The 13,763-nt window shown below is 49.1% G+C and overlaps 1 protein-coding gene across 2 annotated transcripts; it reads right to left on the bottom strand.

Annotated features, from left to right (window-relative positions):
- Positions 1 to 3,666: 3,666 nt before the first annotated feature.
- PSMC4 (proteasome 26S subunit, ATPase 4) lies at positions 3,667 to 12,944 on the bottom strand. Of its 2 annotated transcripts, none has more exons than XM_080828955.1 (11): positions 12,849 to 12,944; positions 11,923 to 12,021; positions 11,611 to 11,797; positions 9,758 to 9,904; positions 9,567 to 9,676; positions 9,386 to 9,479; positions 4,830 to 4,997; positions 4,672 to 4,748; positions 4,359 to 4,527; positions 4,089 to 4,144; positions 3,667 to 3,913 (listed from the first exon to the last, which is right to left on the bottom strand). In XM_080828955.1, exons 1-11 carry the CDS (start codon positions 12,882 to 12,884, stop codon positions 3,800 to 3,802), a joined length of 1,257 nt encoding a protein of 418 aa, XP_080685081.1. In that variant the 5' UTR covers positions 12,885 to 12,944; the 3' UTR covers positions 3,667 to 3,799. The 2 variants fall into 2 exon arrangements, with proteins under 2 accessions (XP_080685081.1, XP_080685080.1); XM_080828954.1 differs by having other exon boundaries at positions 4,089 to 4,262; positions 4,375 to 4,527; positions 12,849 to 12,941.
- Between the last annotated feature and the right edge of the window lie 819 nt (positions 12,945 to 13,763).

The raw sequence follows: 13,763 nt of genomic DNA, 5'->3' as shown, positions 1-13,763 counted from the left end.
ACTTTCTCTCTTTTGATCTGCATCGCCATACCTTACCCAAAGTAATACGGTTTAAACACTCATGACGTGAACTTTTTTCTTTTTCATTTGGTGTTTTTTGGCCATTTGTCTATCTTCCGTGAAGTGTCTGTTCATATCTTTTGCCCATTTTTTTGGTTTTGATTTTCATCCTATTAAGTTGTTTGAGTTCTTTAGATATGCTAGAGAGAAGCCCTTTTTGGATATATGTATTATAAATATTTCATGTTAGTCCATAACTTCATTTTCACTGTCCTAATGGTATCTTTTGATGCTAAATTTTTCATTTTTTGGAAGTTCAATTGATATATATATATTTTTTAAGTTAGGGCTTTTTCCTTGCTCCAAGATCGTAAGGATATTCTACCATATTTAATTCTAGAAACTTCATAGTTCTTTATGTCTTTGATTCACCTCAATTTAATTTGGGGGGATGGTGTTAGATATAGGTTGAGGTTAATTTTCCCAAGTTTATCCCATTGTTTCAGCACCATTTTTTTTTTAAAGGATTTTATTTATTTGGCAGAGAGAGGTCACAAGTAGGTGGAGGGGCAGGCAGAGAGGGGGGGAAGCAGGCTCCCTGCCGAGCAGAGAGCCCGATGCGGGGCTCGATCCCAGGACCCTGAGATCATGACCTGAGCTGAAGGCAGAGGCCTAACCCTCTGAGCCACCCAGGCGCCCCTCAGCACCATTTTTTTGAAAGAACTGTCCTTTCCTGCATTGAACCGCCTTGGAGTTTTTAAGGACAATCAAATGACTGTATGAATATAGGTCTATTTCTCGATCCTCTATTTTGTTCCACTTACCAACTTATCATTATACCAACACCACATTGCCTTGATTTTAGCTTCAGAGTAAATTAGCTTGAGTTCTGGTAGTATAAATCCCCCAGCTTTGTTCTTCTTTTAAAATACCCTGAAGTATTCTAAGTCCATTGCATGTCCACATGTTTACAATCAACTGAGCAATTTCTGAAGTGCCTGTTGGGATTTCAGTTCACTTCCATTAAATGTACAGTTCAATTTGAGGAAGATGGATTTCTAAACTCAGCCATGATTATGGCACATCTTTCCATTTAGTTAGGTATTCTCTAGCTTTTCACAGCAAAATTGTGTAATTTTCAGGTGTGTGTTTTGTTAAATTTATTCCTAAGTATTTTATGTTCTCTAAAAATGGAACTTTTCTCTTTTAAATTTCATTTTCATTTCTCTGCTGAAATTTAAAAAATTCAAATTAGAGGCATATATCATCCTTGAAACTATAAATCTTTCCCACAAAGAAAACTCCAGGTTCAGACGGCTTTAATGTCAACTAGACCCAAGACTTAAGAAAGAAATAATATGATACCAATATCACTTTCAGAAAATAGAAAAAGAAAGAACATTTCCCATCTCAACACCGATACTAAAATCTGAGAAAGATATGAGGAAAAAAATCATAGACCATAATCAGTAATAAACATACACACAGGGGCACCTGGGTGGCTCAGTGGGTTAAAGCCTCTGCCTTTGGCTTGGGTCATGATCCCAGAGTCATGGGATCGAGCCCCACATCAGGCTCCCTGCTCAGTGGGGAGCCTGCTTCCTCCTCTTTCTCTGCCTGCCTCTCTGCCTACTTGTGATCTCTGTCTGTCAAATAAATAAATAAATAAATAATCTTTAAGCATATACACAAAAATCTCCAACCCCCTCCCACCACAACCCCACAATTAGAAAATGGAATTCAGCAATATATATAAAGGATAATACATCATGACCAGGTGGGGCCTAACCTAGGAATTCAAGGCTGGTATGACATTCTAAAATTAATCAAAGTAATTCACCATCTTAAGAAAGGAAAGAAACCAAAAGATCATGTCAGTAGTTGCTTTTTATGTATTTGACAAAACTCAATACGATTCATGATGACTCTCAATAAGCTACGAATGAAACAAAACTCTCCCAGTTTGGTAAGGGATATGTACAAAAATGAACATCTAACAGACACTTCGTGATAAAATATTCAATGGTTTTTCCCTAAGGTCAGACACAAGGTGCTTCCATTCAACACTGTCCTGTTTTGTGTATATGTAATATGTACACATACAGTGTATAACAAAACAAAACCATTCCCATCGCACCCTCACCTTGTATTGCCCAGTCTACTCCCAAGAGTCAACTACTTCCCATCCTCTTGTTTTGAAATTCACGTCCATATTTCCAAAGTCTATGCTTTTGTTAATTCATCAGTTTTAGGTACCAGCTGCTACTGAGTGGGAAAGATGAGGGCTTAATGTGTCTGAACAACCCATTCTCTTTTCTTTCTCTCGTGCTGCTCAGTTTCCTCAGATAGAATCCTTCAGTTGCCTGCCTGGGGCTCTCACTTAAGGTTGTCTTCGGCACACGCGCCCTCTCTCATCCCCGTTTCGGGCCTGCCAGCCCAGGGACCCAGGGTCCAGCCTTTCCTGGAGTAAACCTCCAGCCAGGCTGGAGAAGGGGCTTGGGGCCTGGAATAACACAGTTCGTTCCTTCACTGCAGGCCAGGTTCAAGTCCCACTTAGTGTATGAATTCTGATTTTTGTGTAGCTGTTCTGGTAGTCCACGTTTCCAGCCCTCCCCTTCAGAACAGGGCACCTGTGATCTCTCAAGTGTGAGAATCTGTTTGGGCTCCCCTGTAGCTCAGGCTCAGTTGGGTTGATGAGCAGTTATCAGCCTCTCAAAAACTGTGGTGCTCCTGTGTCCTCTTTCCTCCTGTGTCCTTGTGAATGTCCACCTTGCTCTCTTCTCTCCTTACTCTTATTTTAGCGAGGTTCCAGGGGGGAAGAAAGGGTAATGTCTCCACTCAACCTGTCATGCTCCTCTGCAGAAGAATCACCCCCATCTCCTCAAGGACCTGTGACTACTGTTTTTCCTTACACTTTCTTCCTAGCTCACCTTCAAATATACAGTGGCATTCATGTATTTGTTCAAGAAATATTAAGTCAAAGTGTACCATGTGTAGGTACTGGGACTTGAATTGTGATCAGGTCACAATCCCTTGTCTATAGGAGGTTCCAGTTCGGAGGAGGGACAAGCAAGCACGTGAGAAAGTCTAAGGGGGCGTAAGTGCCAAGCAGAACAGGTACATGGGGCCAGTGGAGCACAGAAGGGTTCCTTCCCAACTTGGGGCATTAGGGAAGGCTGCCCAGAGGGAGAGCCCTCAGGAGAGAATGGGAATTGGCCCAACCAAACACATTTGTGCCCCGACAAGACCATATGGAGGAGAGCCAGAGACAGTCACAAAACCCAGCCATCCCACCTCCTCTCCACAACCCTCATCCCTACTCTTGGGGACTCTGCGGGGCTATCTCCTCATCCCTGACACTCCCTCTGAGTGTGAGGAAGGCAGGAATCACCAAAGACGCAAATGGTCTTCTACCTACTCTAGGAAATGTGGGTGGCGCAATGTGCGGGGGCTTTATTTTGTGGTCAAAGGCCAGTCTGCGATTCGATTTCCGTTCTTTTCCCCAAATTTCTAAGGTCTTCTGATTTGAATTCTTTGCTTCTCTCTCAAACTGTAACTCAGGCCTGTACCTCACCCATTCATCTGTCAGGAGAGCAGGAGGGACAGAATATCCTATTCATGGCCCAGTTTTCTCCAAAGGAGTGAAACTTTTAGGAAGAAATTGAACAGATTTAATCTTGTATATTTATTGAGTAAACCAATCCTGGGTAAAGAAAAAAGAACACTAGGTTTGGGGACAGAAGTTGGGAGGTGAGAGAAGTCCCCTCCTCTCCCCTCCCCTCCCCCCACAGGGGCTGGGTCACTTATAAAACTCGTGCTCCTGCTCATCCTTCTTGATGACGGTCTTGTATGCTTTCTCGAAGTCCTTTGCCAGAACAATGTAGCGGTTCTCACGGACTGCCAACATTCCACTCTGTTGAGGGATGACAGTTAAAATCTATTCCCCAGCCCTAGTGATGGTGGGGGAAGAGACCAGGCCCCAAGCCCCAGGGAGACAACGGGGGACACGAGGATGGCGGCAGAGTGGCCTCAAAAAGGAAGGGTCTTCATACACCCCTGCCTGGATCCAAAGAGAAACCCTCACTCACCTCCTGACAGATGGAGTTGATATCAGCTCCCGAAATCTTATCTGGTCGGGCCACATCTGTGGCAGGTGAGTTAAGGAAACCATTCCCTGCACGAGGGGGTAAATGCCTGGAACCAGAAGTCATCCTCGAGCTGTCTTTGTCACCACCTCCATCCTCGGACCCTGGTGTCCCGCCCTGCACAAGGTGGGTCTCGGTGAAGGCAGAGGTGGTGATGAAGATCCAGTTCCCGCTCCCAACCGGGACCCTCCCCTCCCTTCTAGAGCAGGATACAATCTTCCAAGTCAACCTCCTCAGAAAGATTCATCTTGCTGGTGATAGTGGAGAAAATCAATCTCTTCTGGCGGCGATCAGGGAGTGGAAATTCGATTTTACGGTCAAGGCGTCCTGGCCGCAGCAGGGCAGGATCCAGAGTGTCTGCTCTGTTTGTGGCCATGATCACCTGGCATTGGGGACAGGCCAGCTCAGACCTCTGTGCCCCCCCACACCCTCTTTCCTGTCATGATACCTGCCCCCACACATGCCAGCCTCCACCTTTCCCTAATTCCCATACCACACCTCCCCCTGTCCACCGTGAACCCCGAACCTTGACGTTAACGTTCTGGTCAAATCCGTCCATTTGATTCAGCAGCTCCAGCAGGATTCTCTGAACCTCCCTGTCAGCTGGAGAGCGCAACACAGTCAGTCCTAGGCATCCCGTACAAGCCTGCCCAAGACCCGAGGCCCTGCTGAGGCATCACTCACCCCCTGTCTGGGCGTCAAATCTCTTGGTGGCAATGGCATCGATCTCATCAATGAAGATGATGGCAGGTGCGTTCTCCTTGGCCAGGCGGAACACGTCCCGGACCATACGGGGGCCCTCACCCAGGTACTTCTGTACAAACTCTGAGCCCACGACCCGGATAAATGCAGCTGATGGCAAGATGACAAGAGTTAGATGAGGAAGGGCCTCCCATGGAGCCATGCTGCTTTACTGAAACTGAGAATCCCCTGAAGACATCCCTTTCTTTGACACCCACTCCAAGTAACCCAGCCATTCTCTCGTGCCCTGGGGCTGCGTTCTCCCAGATCCTGCTGGGAGAACCAGCCATCTGCCCGCACTCCACAGCAACCCAGCAGCCCAAATCACGAATCCTACCACAGATGTGTCGTTTTTGGCTCAACATTTAAATACCAGGACATCATTTAAAAAAAAAAAAATGCATCTGTGCTTCAAAAGCCCATACGGAGGAAAACAGAGACATCTGTGGAATCTAAGACAGAAAAAACAAACCCCTGGATCTCCACATGTTGAAAAAAATCAGTAAGAGAAAAAAGAGATCTGTGTGGTGCCTGGGTGGCTCAGTTGTTAGGCGTCTGCCTTCGGCTCACGTCATGATCCCAGGCTCGTGGGATTGGGCCCCATATCAGGCTCCCTGATCAGGGGAGCCTGCTTCTCCCTCTCCCACTCCCCCTGCTTGTGTTCCCTATCTTGCGTCTCTCTCTCTCTGTCAAATAGAATCTTTAAAAAAAAAAAAAAAAAGGAGAGGCTGTCCATAGACTACGGTATCATACCACCTCATCAAGAGCTTGGAGTTCTGCTTGAAATTCCGTTCGGTATGGAAAAGGACCCACTTCTGAATATCGTGCAAGAATCCGGGACCCCAAGCACATATTCTGATGAACCAGCAAGTGGCAATGTGGTTGAAGACAGGCTTGTTCTGGGCCTCTCCTTTTGAACTTATTTCTTAAAGTCTAACTTACTTGTTAACGACTAGATGTGGCTCTGCGAGGCATGGATCAACCCCCAGAATCCTCCTTTCAGCCACCGCAGGGAAGGGAGCCACTGTCCACGATGCAGCCCTGTGGGTCTTCTGTCCTAACCAGGAGCCATGCACGGGGCTGGCCTGCCCTGCCATGCCCTAACATCCAGCATCCACACCTGGCTCAAGGTGTCCCTCCTCTCTGATACCTTCATTATGTGCAGGCTTGCTCAATGGCAAACCTCAGGGTATCTAAACACATCCCAGTGTCTGGTTCGGCCACACATTTCTATGGATGCTCTGCAGGTGTCCATGCTGTTACCTGTGAAATTCCAACTTCTGAGCTCCCCGTATCTAACTCGGGCCTCAGTCTGTCTGCCTTCCCCACACTGAGTTGCTGCAGTGCCCCGTCCCCCTGCCTCCCCTTCCCCGTCCTCCCAATCTCTTGTACTGTGTTTCAGTGAAAATCTCTAGGTCACCGAATTATAGCGCGTCCTACATTCACTCCGTCTTCCCCTGACACCAGTCCTGTGAAGGTTACCATTACCCACCCCCCATGACCCAAGGGAGGAAATGGAAGTTGCTCCTGACCCCTCCCACTTGCCAACCCCTTCTAGTCAGTCATTAAATCCGATCACTTCTGCCCCTTGATTCTACCTTCTCTCTCCAACCACCTCCAAGGCCTTTGCCCAAGGCTACAACAGTCCTCCCGATCACTCCAAAGTCTTCTGATTGGCTGTCAGATTTCTCCTCCCTCCAGTTCACTTCCAGCTGCCAGGATCATCTTTCAAAAAGCTAATCTGATCATACCACTTCTCTAATGGGGTGGCCAATGGCCACATGTGGCTGCTGGGGAAGTGGAAATGTGGCTGGTCCAAAATGAGATAGTCTGTCACTGTGAAATACTCACTGGACTTCCAGAGACAGCACAAACAAGTGTAAAATATTTCATAAATGTCCACACAAGAAAACAAGGTACATACATACAATGGAATATTATTTGGCCTTAAAAAGGAAATCTGTTTTGACACCAGCTCCAGCATGTGTGAGCCCTGAAGACAAGAGGTTAACTGAAAAAGCCCGTCATGAAAAGATGAACGTCGTACGATTCATCTATTTCTATGAGATACTCATATATGACAACCAAATTCATCGCTGCTGAATGCGGAATAGAGGTTATCAGGTTTGGGGCAGAGGGGTCTGGAGAAACACGGAGTTAGCGTCTAATGGATACAAGTTTCAGTCTGGGACGACGACCAAGTTCTGGAAATGGGACAGTGGTAGAGGTTGTGCAGCACTGTGAATGTTTTTAATACCACTGAATTGTATACTTAAAAATTGGTTAAAATGGTAATTTTTGTCACATATGTTTTACTATAGTAAGTAATAGAAAAAAATCTCAAATTTTATATCTGCTACCTGTTCAAATAATGGTATTTTGAGGATACTCATTAAATAAGACTTAATAGGTTCACCTATTTCTTCTAAGTTATTTTTTTTAAGATTTTATTTTATTTATTTATTTTTTTATTTGACAGACAGAGATCACAAGTAGGCAGAGAGGCAGGCAGAGAGAGAGGAGGAAGCAGGCTCCTGGCTGAGCAGAGAGCCCGATGCGGAGCTCGATCCCAGGACCCCGATATCATGACCCGAGCTGAAGGCAGAGGCTCAACCCACCGAGTCACCCAGGTACCCTTAACTTATTTTTTTAAATGGGTACGTAAAATTCTTAAATTCTAGATGTGGCTTGCGTCGTATTTCTATTGGCCCCTGCCTGTCTAAAGGCACCCTGCTCTCAGGATAATGTGCAAAATCTGAGATTCACGCTGAGACTATATTCACAATCTTTCTGAGCTCTCCACTCTCACCCCTGGGGACCTGCCAAACACAGCCCTCCTTCATCCAGGCCCCCAACACTGGCTGAGCAAGTACCAGATTACTGGGCAGGCACTGGAAACGTGGGAAAGAACCAATGTATGAGGTCCTGCCCTTGTGGAGTTTAGTCATGGTCTACTCACGATTCACTAAATAAAAGTTCTTTCACACCCCAGGCCTTTGCACATACTACTCCGGGATGCTCCGTCCCAGCTGTGTGCCCAACAAATCACTCATGTCTTGCTTCCTCTGGGAAGCCCCCCCTGAGAGGCACAGGCAGAATGGACTAACTTGCCCTCCTGCAAGGACAATCCCACTTCTCTCCCTGCTTCTCTGGGGCATCTGCTGCTTGGCAGACTGCTCGCATTCAACCTCCTCTGTAACTGTGAGCCCCTCGCTCACTCCTTTTGGCTACAGAGCCTCCCTATTATTCCTGGGACACTAAGCACGTTCCTGCCTCCCCCAGACATCCTCAGGACTCACTCCCACACGTATTTTAGGTCTTTATGTAAACGTCACCTCATAAAAGTCTTCCGCGACCACCCCGCAGTTCTGCCACGCAAAGTGGCAGCCATACTATTCTCTATCCCTCGGTTCTGCTTCCTCTCGTCGTACGTTTGGCACCACGTGATCTATAATCTGTTTGCCTGTTTATCTGTTCAAGTACATCCCCAACTAAGACATCACCTCCACAAAGAAAGAAAACTTTGTCCCGTTCACTGCCACGTCTCTGGCACCTAGAACGCGGCTTGACACATATTAGTACTCAATAAATAGTAAGTGAATGATTGAATTCTAAGTGTTTGTTTTTCTTTTTCCCCAGCCACACTGGGAGATTCTCCAACACTGGGGAAATGTTTGAGCTCAGCTCAGGGCCTGGGAGAGCAGAAGTCCCAGGAACCTCTAAGCAAATGAATGTTCGTGACAATGGCTGACATTTCTTGTCCGCTCTCTACGTGCCAGGTATGGTTCTAGCTTTATATTGATTTAATCCTCTGAGTAACCCAGACAGATAGGAAACGGGAGTCAGAGAGAGACTAACTTACTGAGTAGTGCCATACACGAGCTTACCTAAATGGTTGTAGGGGAGGCAGATCTCAAACACACTCAGCCTGGCCCAGAAAACCCACTGCTTAACCACTGCCTCCTACTGCCCCCCAGCTCACATGTTAGGATTTTAAGATGTGCTGAGCCTGATCCTCAGGCTTTACAGTAACATAGTGACCTTCAGACATTTTTGTCTGGAACCTATGATAAGAAATACGTAAGAATTACGTGTATAAGAAAAAGAACACGTACATAAACAACCACAAGCGTATGTGTGTGTGCAACAGGTTTCTACAAAGTCATATTAGCTCCTACTATGTGGGATGGACTCTGACGTTTCCGGTTTCATTTTCTTAAATGCTGGCTGTAACCCATGAATTTGAACTCATGGTTACTGATGGGTGACAACCCACTGTGAGGCAAGTCTTCTGTTAGACAAGGGAACTGAGGCACAAGGCAGTGAAGCCACCTCCCCAGGACGGCACAGCCAGTAAGAGTCACCCTGGGGCTTTGACCCCACAGCCCCCGTTCTTAATCACCACACCTCGTCACTTCCTGGGGAAGATGAGAGAGCAGGAGGCGAGGTCCTCGAGAGCCCAGAAGGCCAGAGCTCCAGGGAGGGGCCCAGCGGCTCACCTGTCGTGTGATGAGCTACGGCCTTTGCCAACATGGTCTTCCCACAGCCGGGTGGGCCGTACATGAGGACACCTCGGGGAGGGTCGATGCCAATCTGAAACGCAGAGGTAAGGAAGGATGAGCCAGGGAGTCCCACCGCCAACTCGAGGCCCAGGGCGGGGGGCCCCTCCCAGCCCCTCACCTGCTTATAGAGCTCGAAGTGTGTAAGTGGGAGCTCCACAGCCTCCCGCACCTCCTGCTTCTGGATGTCCATGCCCCCGATGTCTGCATACATCACGTCTGGCTTCTGGTCTGGTGGGAGAGCAGAGCAGGGGCTCCCAGCCTGGCCTCAAGGTCCCCTCAGGCCCACCGGCCCTGGGCTCCCCCTCCCACCTGAGGTGAGCATCATGATGCTGCTGTCAGCCTCGGGCGGGAGCACGTCCACCAGGGCATTGCTGTGTTTGTGGAGGGCCACCGAGGCGTTCGGCTTGAGTAGCTCCCGGTCAATGGTGCTCAGGATGCGCACATAGTAGTTGGAGCCTTTGGGAGACAGGAAGAAGGGCGGGGCAAGTCAGAAGTGCCAGAACCTCAGAATCATCTCCTCCCCCGAAACCCTGCAGTCGTAGTAGCCGCCAGGCCACTGGTATATTTCACTCAGACCCAGAACGGTCCTCCTGGCCTCTAGTCTTGCATCCCCCTGGCCATCCCCACGTTCATGATGACAGTTTCCTTGTCCATCTCCAGCCCCAACAGTCTCGTGAGCTCCAGTCCTAGCTGAGCAGCAGCCTTCTGGACTGTGTCCCCCCACATGTCCCCAGGGTCTCCCTCACTCACTGGGTTCCAGTGTGGTCTCAGTATCTTCTCTCAAACTGTGCTGCTCCTCCTGGGTCCCCGTCTTAGGGAGGCCTGTGGTCCCTAGTCACCAGCCAGAGTCCCAAGCCTCATTCTGGACCTTTCTCCCCTGCCCTCCACAGCCCATCAGTCCCTGTGCAATTCCCCTCAGCCTTCTGAATGTCTCCAACAAATCTCCTCTCCTTCCTCACAGAACCCCCCTGATTCAGCCTTCTGCTCTTATGGCGGTGATATACACCTCTGTCCAGCATCAGTCTCTCTCCTGACCTTCAGACCTAGCTGTCTAGCAGCCTCACAGACCCCTCACCATGAAGTCCAAAGCTGCCCGCACTGCCTCCCTCCAAACCTGTTCTTCTGCCCATGTCAGCATCTCAAGGACAGTCCCACTGTCCCCCTAAGTCCTACAGGTCCAAGACATAAGCCTCATTCCAGGTTATCTCCCTCCCTTTACCACCTCTCCTCCGCCCCATCAGTCCAATTCCAGGCCCAGTCACACACATTTCCCCACCCTTCCAGAACATGCAGGAGTAGAGGCCAAAAGCAGGAAATGACAGATAACACACAGAGGTAACACCCATCATGAGGGCAGGGCCTGAGCCCTTGTTAACAACAGCAGCTACCACATACTGAGTCCTACCAGAGCCCAATCCCTTCACACTTCACCCAAGGTTTCAAACTGCAGGTCCCAACTCAGTAACTGTCATGAAATCAATTTAGAGGATCACATCCAGAACACTGTTTAAGACAAAACCAGACTAGAACAGAACGGGAAACATCAGAGTATGTGACACACAGTAAGGCTAAATATCATTTGATGAGACTTCCAGTACGTATATGTATGCCACTGACCCTTGAACACTGCAGGGGTTAGCAGCACAGACCCCCAAGCAATTGAAAATCCATACATAACTTGACTCCCCCAAAACTCAACTAACAATAACCGTCGACCAGAAGCCTTACCAATACCATAAACAGTCAATTAACAGGTGTTTTGTATGTTTTACCTATTACATACTATAGCCTTACAGTAAAGTAAGGTAGAAAAAATGTTACTGAGTGATTCATAAGAAAATACGTTTACAGTACTGTACAGTATTTATCCAAAAATCCGTATGTAAGACCCACAGTTCAAACCTGTGTTGTTCAAAGGTCAGCTGTACACGTGGGTACATAAGTATACACGAACACACACAAATCATATACACATGTAGAGAGAGAACGTGAAATATACGTCTACTCCTATATCAAAGTTAGAAAAACACCATTACGTTGCTTTGCCTTTTTCGCTTTTCTAAGACTCCAGCACACTTCCTGGTCCGTGACTGGAAAGAGTTAACCGACACTGAACAAACAGATAAGCGAATGAGGTGCCCCCTACCCACCCACCCGCGCACCTGTGGTGGAGCCCACAATGGCTGTGTTCTGATCCACAGCCTCCAGAAACTGCCCGATGACCAGTGGGATGCTCTGGATCCGCTTCACCTCTTCCTGGGCGTGGAGGAATTCCTTCTTCAAGTTCTTCTGCTCATCCTTGATGTACTCCTCCTGCACCTCGAGGAACTCCAGCTCTTGCTGCAGCTTCTGTGAGTGGAGAGGGGTAAGGCAGACGGCTGGCTCTGGCCCTGCTGAGCCAGGCGGGAGTGGAAGGTGTGGAGGAGTATGGCGTGCTGGGCCCTGTGCAGGGTCCAAACTGGGGGTGACGGTACCTTGTAGCGGCTGTACAGGTCCTCCAGGTCCTCGGGCTCAGGCCCCAGGAAGGAAAGGCCAGTCTGGGGCCGTGACACAGACAGTGCTGGGATTTCATCCTAGAACAAGTGAGAAAACTCAGGCTGGAAGAGCATCCCCTCGTGAAAGGATCCAGAGCATCCTCCCCACTCCGCCATGAACCACCTGAGGCTCCTGACATCATTCAGCCCCTCTAAATGGACCCTACAAGCCTCTCAGCCCCCTAAATGGGCTCCTGATGTTACCCATCCCCAGGGTCACCTGACTCCCAACAAGGGCCTAAAGGTCACATCAACTCCTTACCGGACTCCAAGGCCTCTTAATCCCGCAACAAGTTCCTAGTATCATAGGGCTATCTCATTCGAGGCTGTTAAAGTCACCTTCGAACATTCCAACAATACCCAGTTTTCCCCCAAAACATCCCTCATGTCACAAAACCCAAACTCACATGAGGTCCTTATGTCATCCAGTTCCCTAGATCGGCCGCAAACATCACGCGGCAAGACCACTGATACTACGCAGCCCCCCAACACCAGCCAAGCCCCGAACGTCAGTCAGTTCCCCCGCCCACATTGAGACATCATTCGGCCCACCCAAGGCCCTATCACTCACACCCCGACACATCCGCAGCCCCGCCGGGCCACCGATGTCACTAAGCACTCTTGGCTAGCCTCCGAAATCATTCCGTGCCAAAGAATCCGGAACGTCACTCATTCCTGCAGCCGCACGTTCTGAGCTTTACTGCCCTCCTAACATCATTCAGCCACCGAGCCAGGCCTCGGGGCGGCACAGAGCTCTCCACCGCGGCCTTCAGAACCAGCCAGACCTGGGCCGGAATTCCCGCAGCCACTCAGCACCCCGCTCAGGTCGGCTTCGCCCTCTCCCCGCGAGCCTGGCCCCACCGGACCTGAGCTTTCTCCACCAAGATGCCTATTTCCTCCATAGTGACCAAGCCGGCCTCTCTGTGGCCCAACCAGATCTAGTCACCGCTTCCGCCGACGCTGCCGGAAGACTAGGGCCTCAGTGGGTTCTGGGAAACGTAGTTTTAAGATGTCGCTAGAGCGGGCTGTATGGGCCGCAAAGCATGGAGGGAAGGGAAGCCTTCGTCCTCGACTCCGCCCCCAAGACGAGCCAGCGCGCCCTCCTTACCCGGGCTTGGGATAGTGCGCTTGCGCAGTAGTGCGTGGAGGCAGGGCCTCGAGCGGCGTTGCGCGGGTTTTTTCTCGCCAGTAGGAGGCTCTGCCTCGTTGCTTTTTCAATTGAAGAACTTGCAGATCCGTTAGGGAGAGCTTGGTGGCCAAGTGCTGGTGGCTCTCCAGCCCCATTTACTGGCGGGGCTGGAGATGCTCTGGGCGAGGTTCCCCAGAGGGCTTCCTTTAGGAGATATAAATGTGGGCTGCGTCCGAGGATTGCCCGCCACGTGGGGGCAGGAAGCACCGGGCGCCACCCTGGGGGTTGATGTGCTGTGGGCCAGGGGCTAATGCTGGAGAAAGAATTCTTGAGACGTTTTTGGTGGAAGAAGGTGCTTTATTATAGTAGGGGGACAGGACCCGTGGGCAGGAAAAGCTGCACTTGTGCTGGTGGGGAGTGACTGATTAAATACCTTCTAGTTTGGGGTGGGGGCGGGCTAAGGATAGAGTAAGTCTCCAAGGAATTTGGAAGTAAAGATTTCAGGACCTTGAGGGGCTAGCTGCTGCTAAGATAAGATTATTTACTAATACCTAGTAAAACATCAGTCTTGAGGCTCTTTAGATGTGTATCAGTGGGCCCTATGCTCAGAAGGTCATTACAAATACATCTTGGGGAGTGGTTATAGCGATCA

Source organism: Martes martes, assembly GCF_963455335.1.
Source record: "Martes martes genome assembly, chromosome: 17".
In the NCBI taxonomy this organism is placed as follows: Eukaryota; Metazoa; Chordata; class Mammalia; order Carnivora; family Mustelidae; genus Martes; species Martes martes.
The sequence above is the reverse complement of the archived record's forward strand: the minus strand, read 5'-3'. Positions and strand labels throughout refer to the sequence as shown.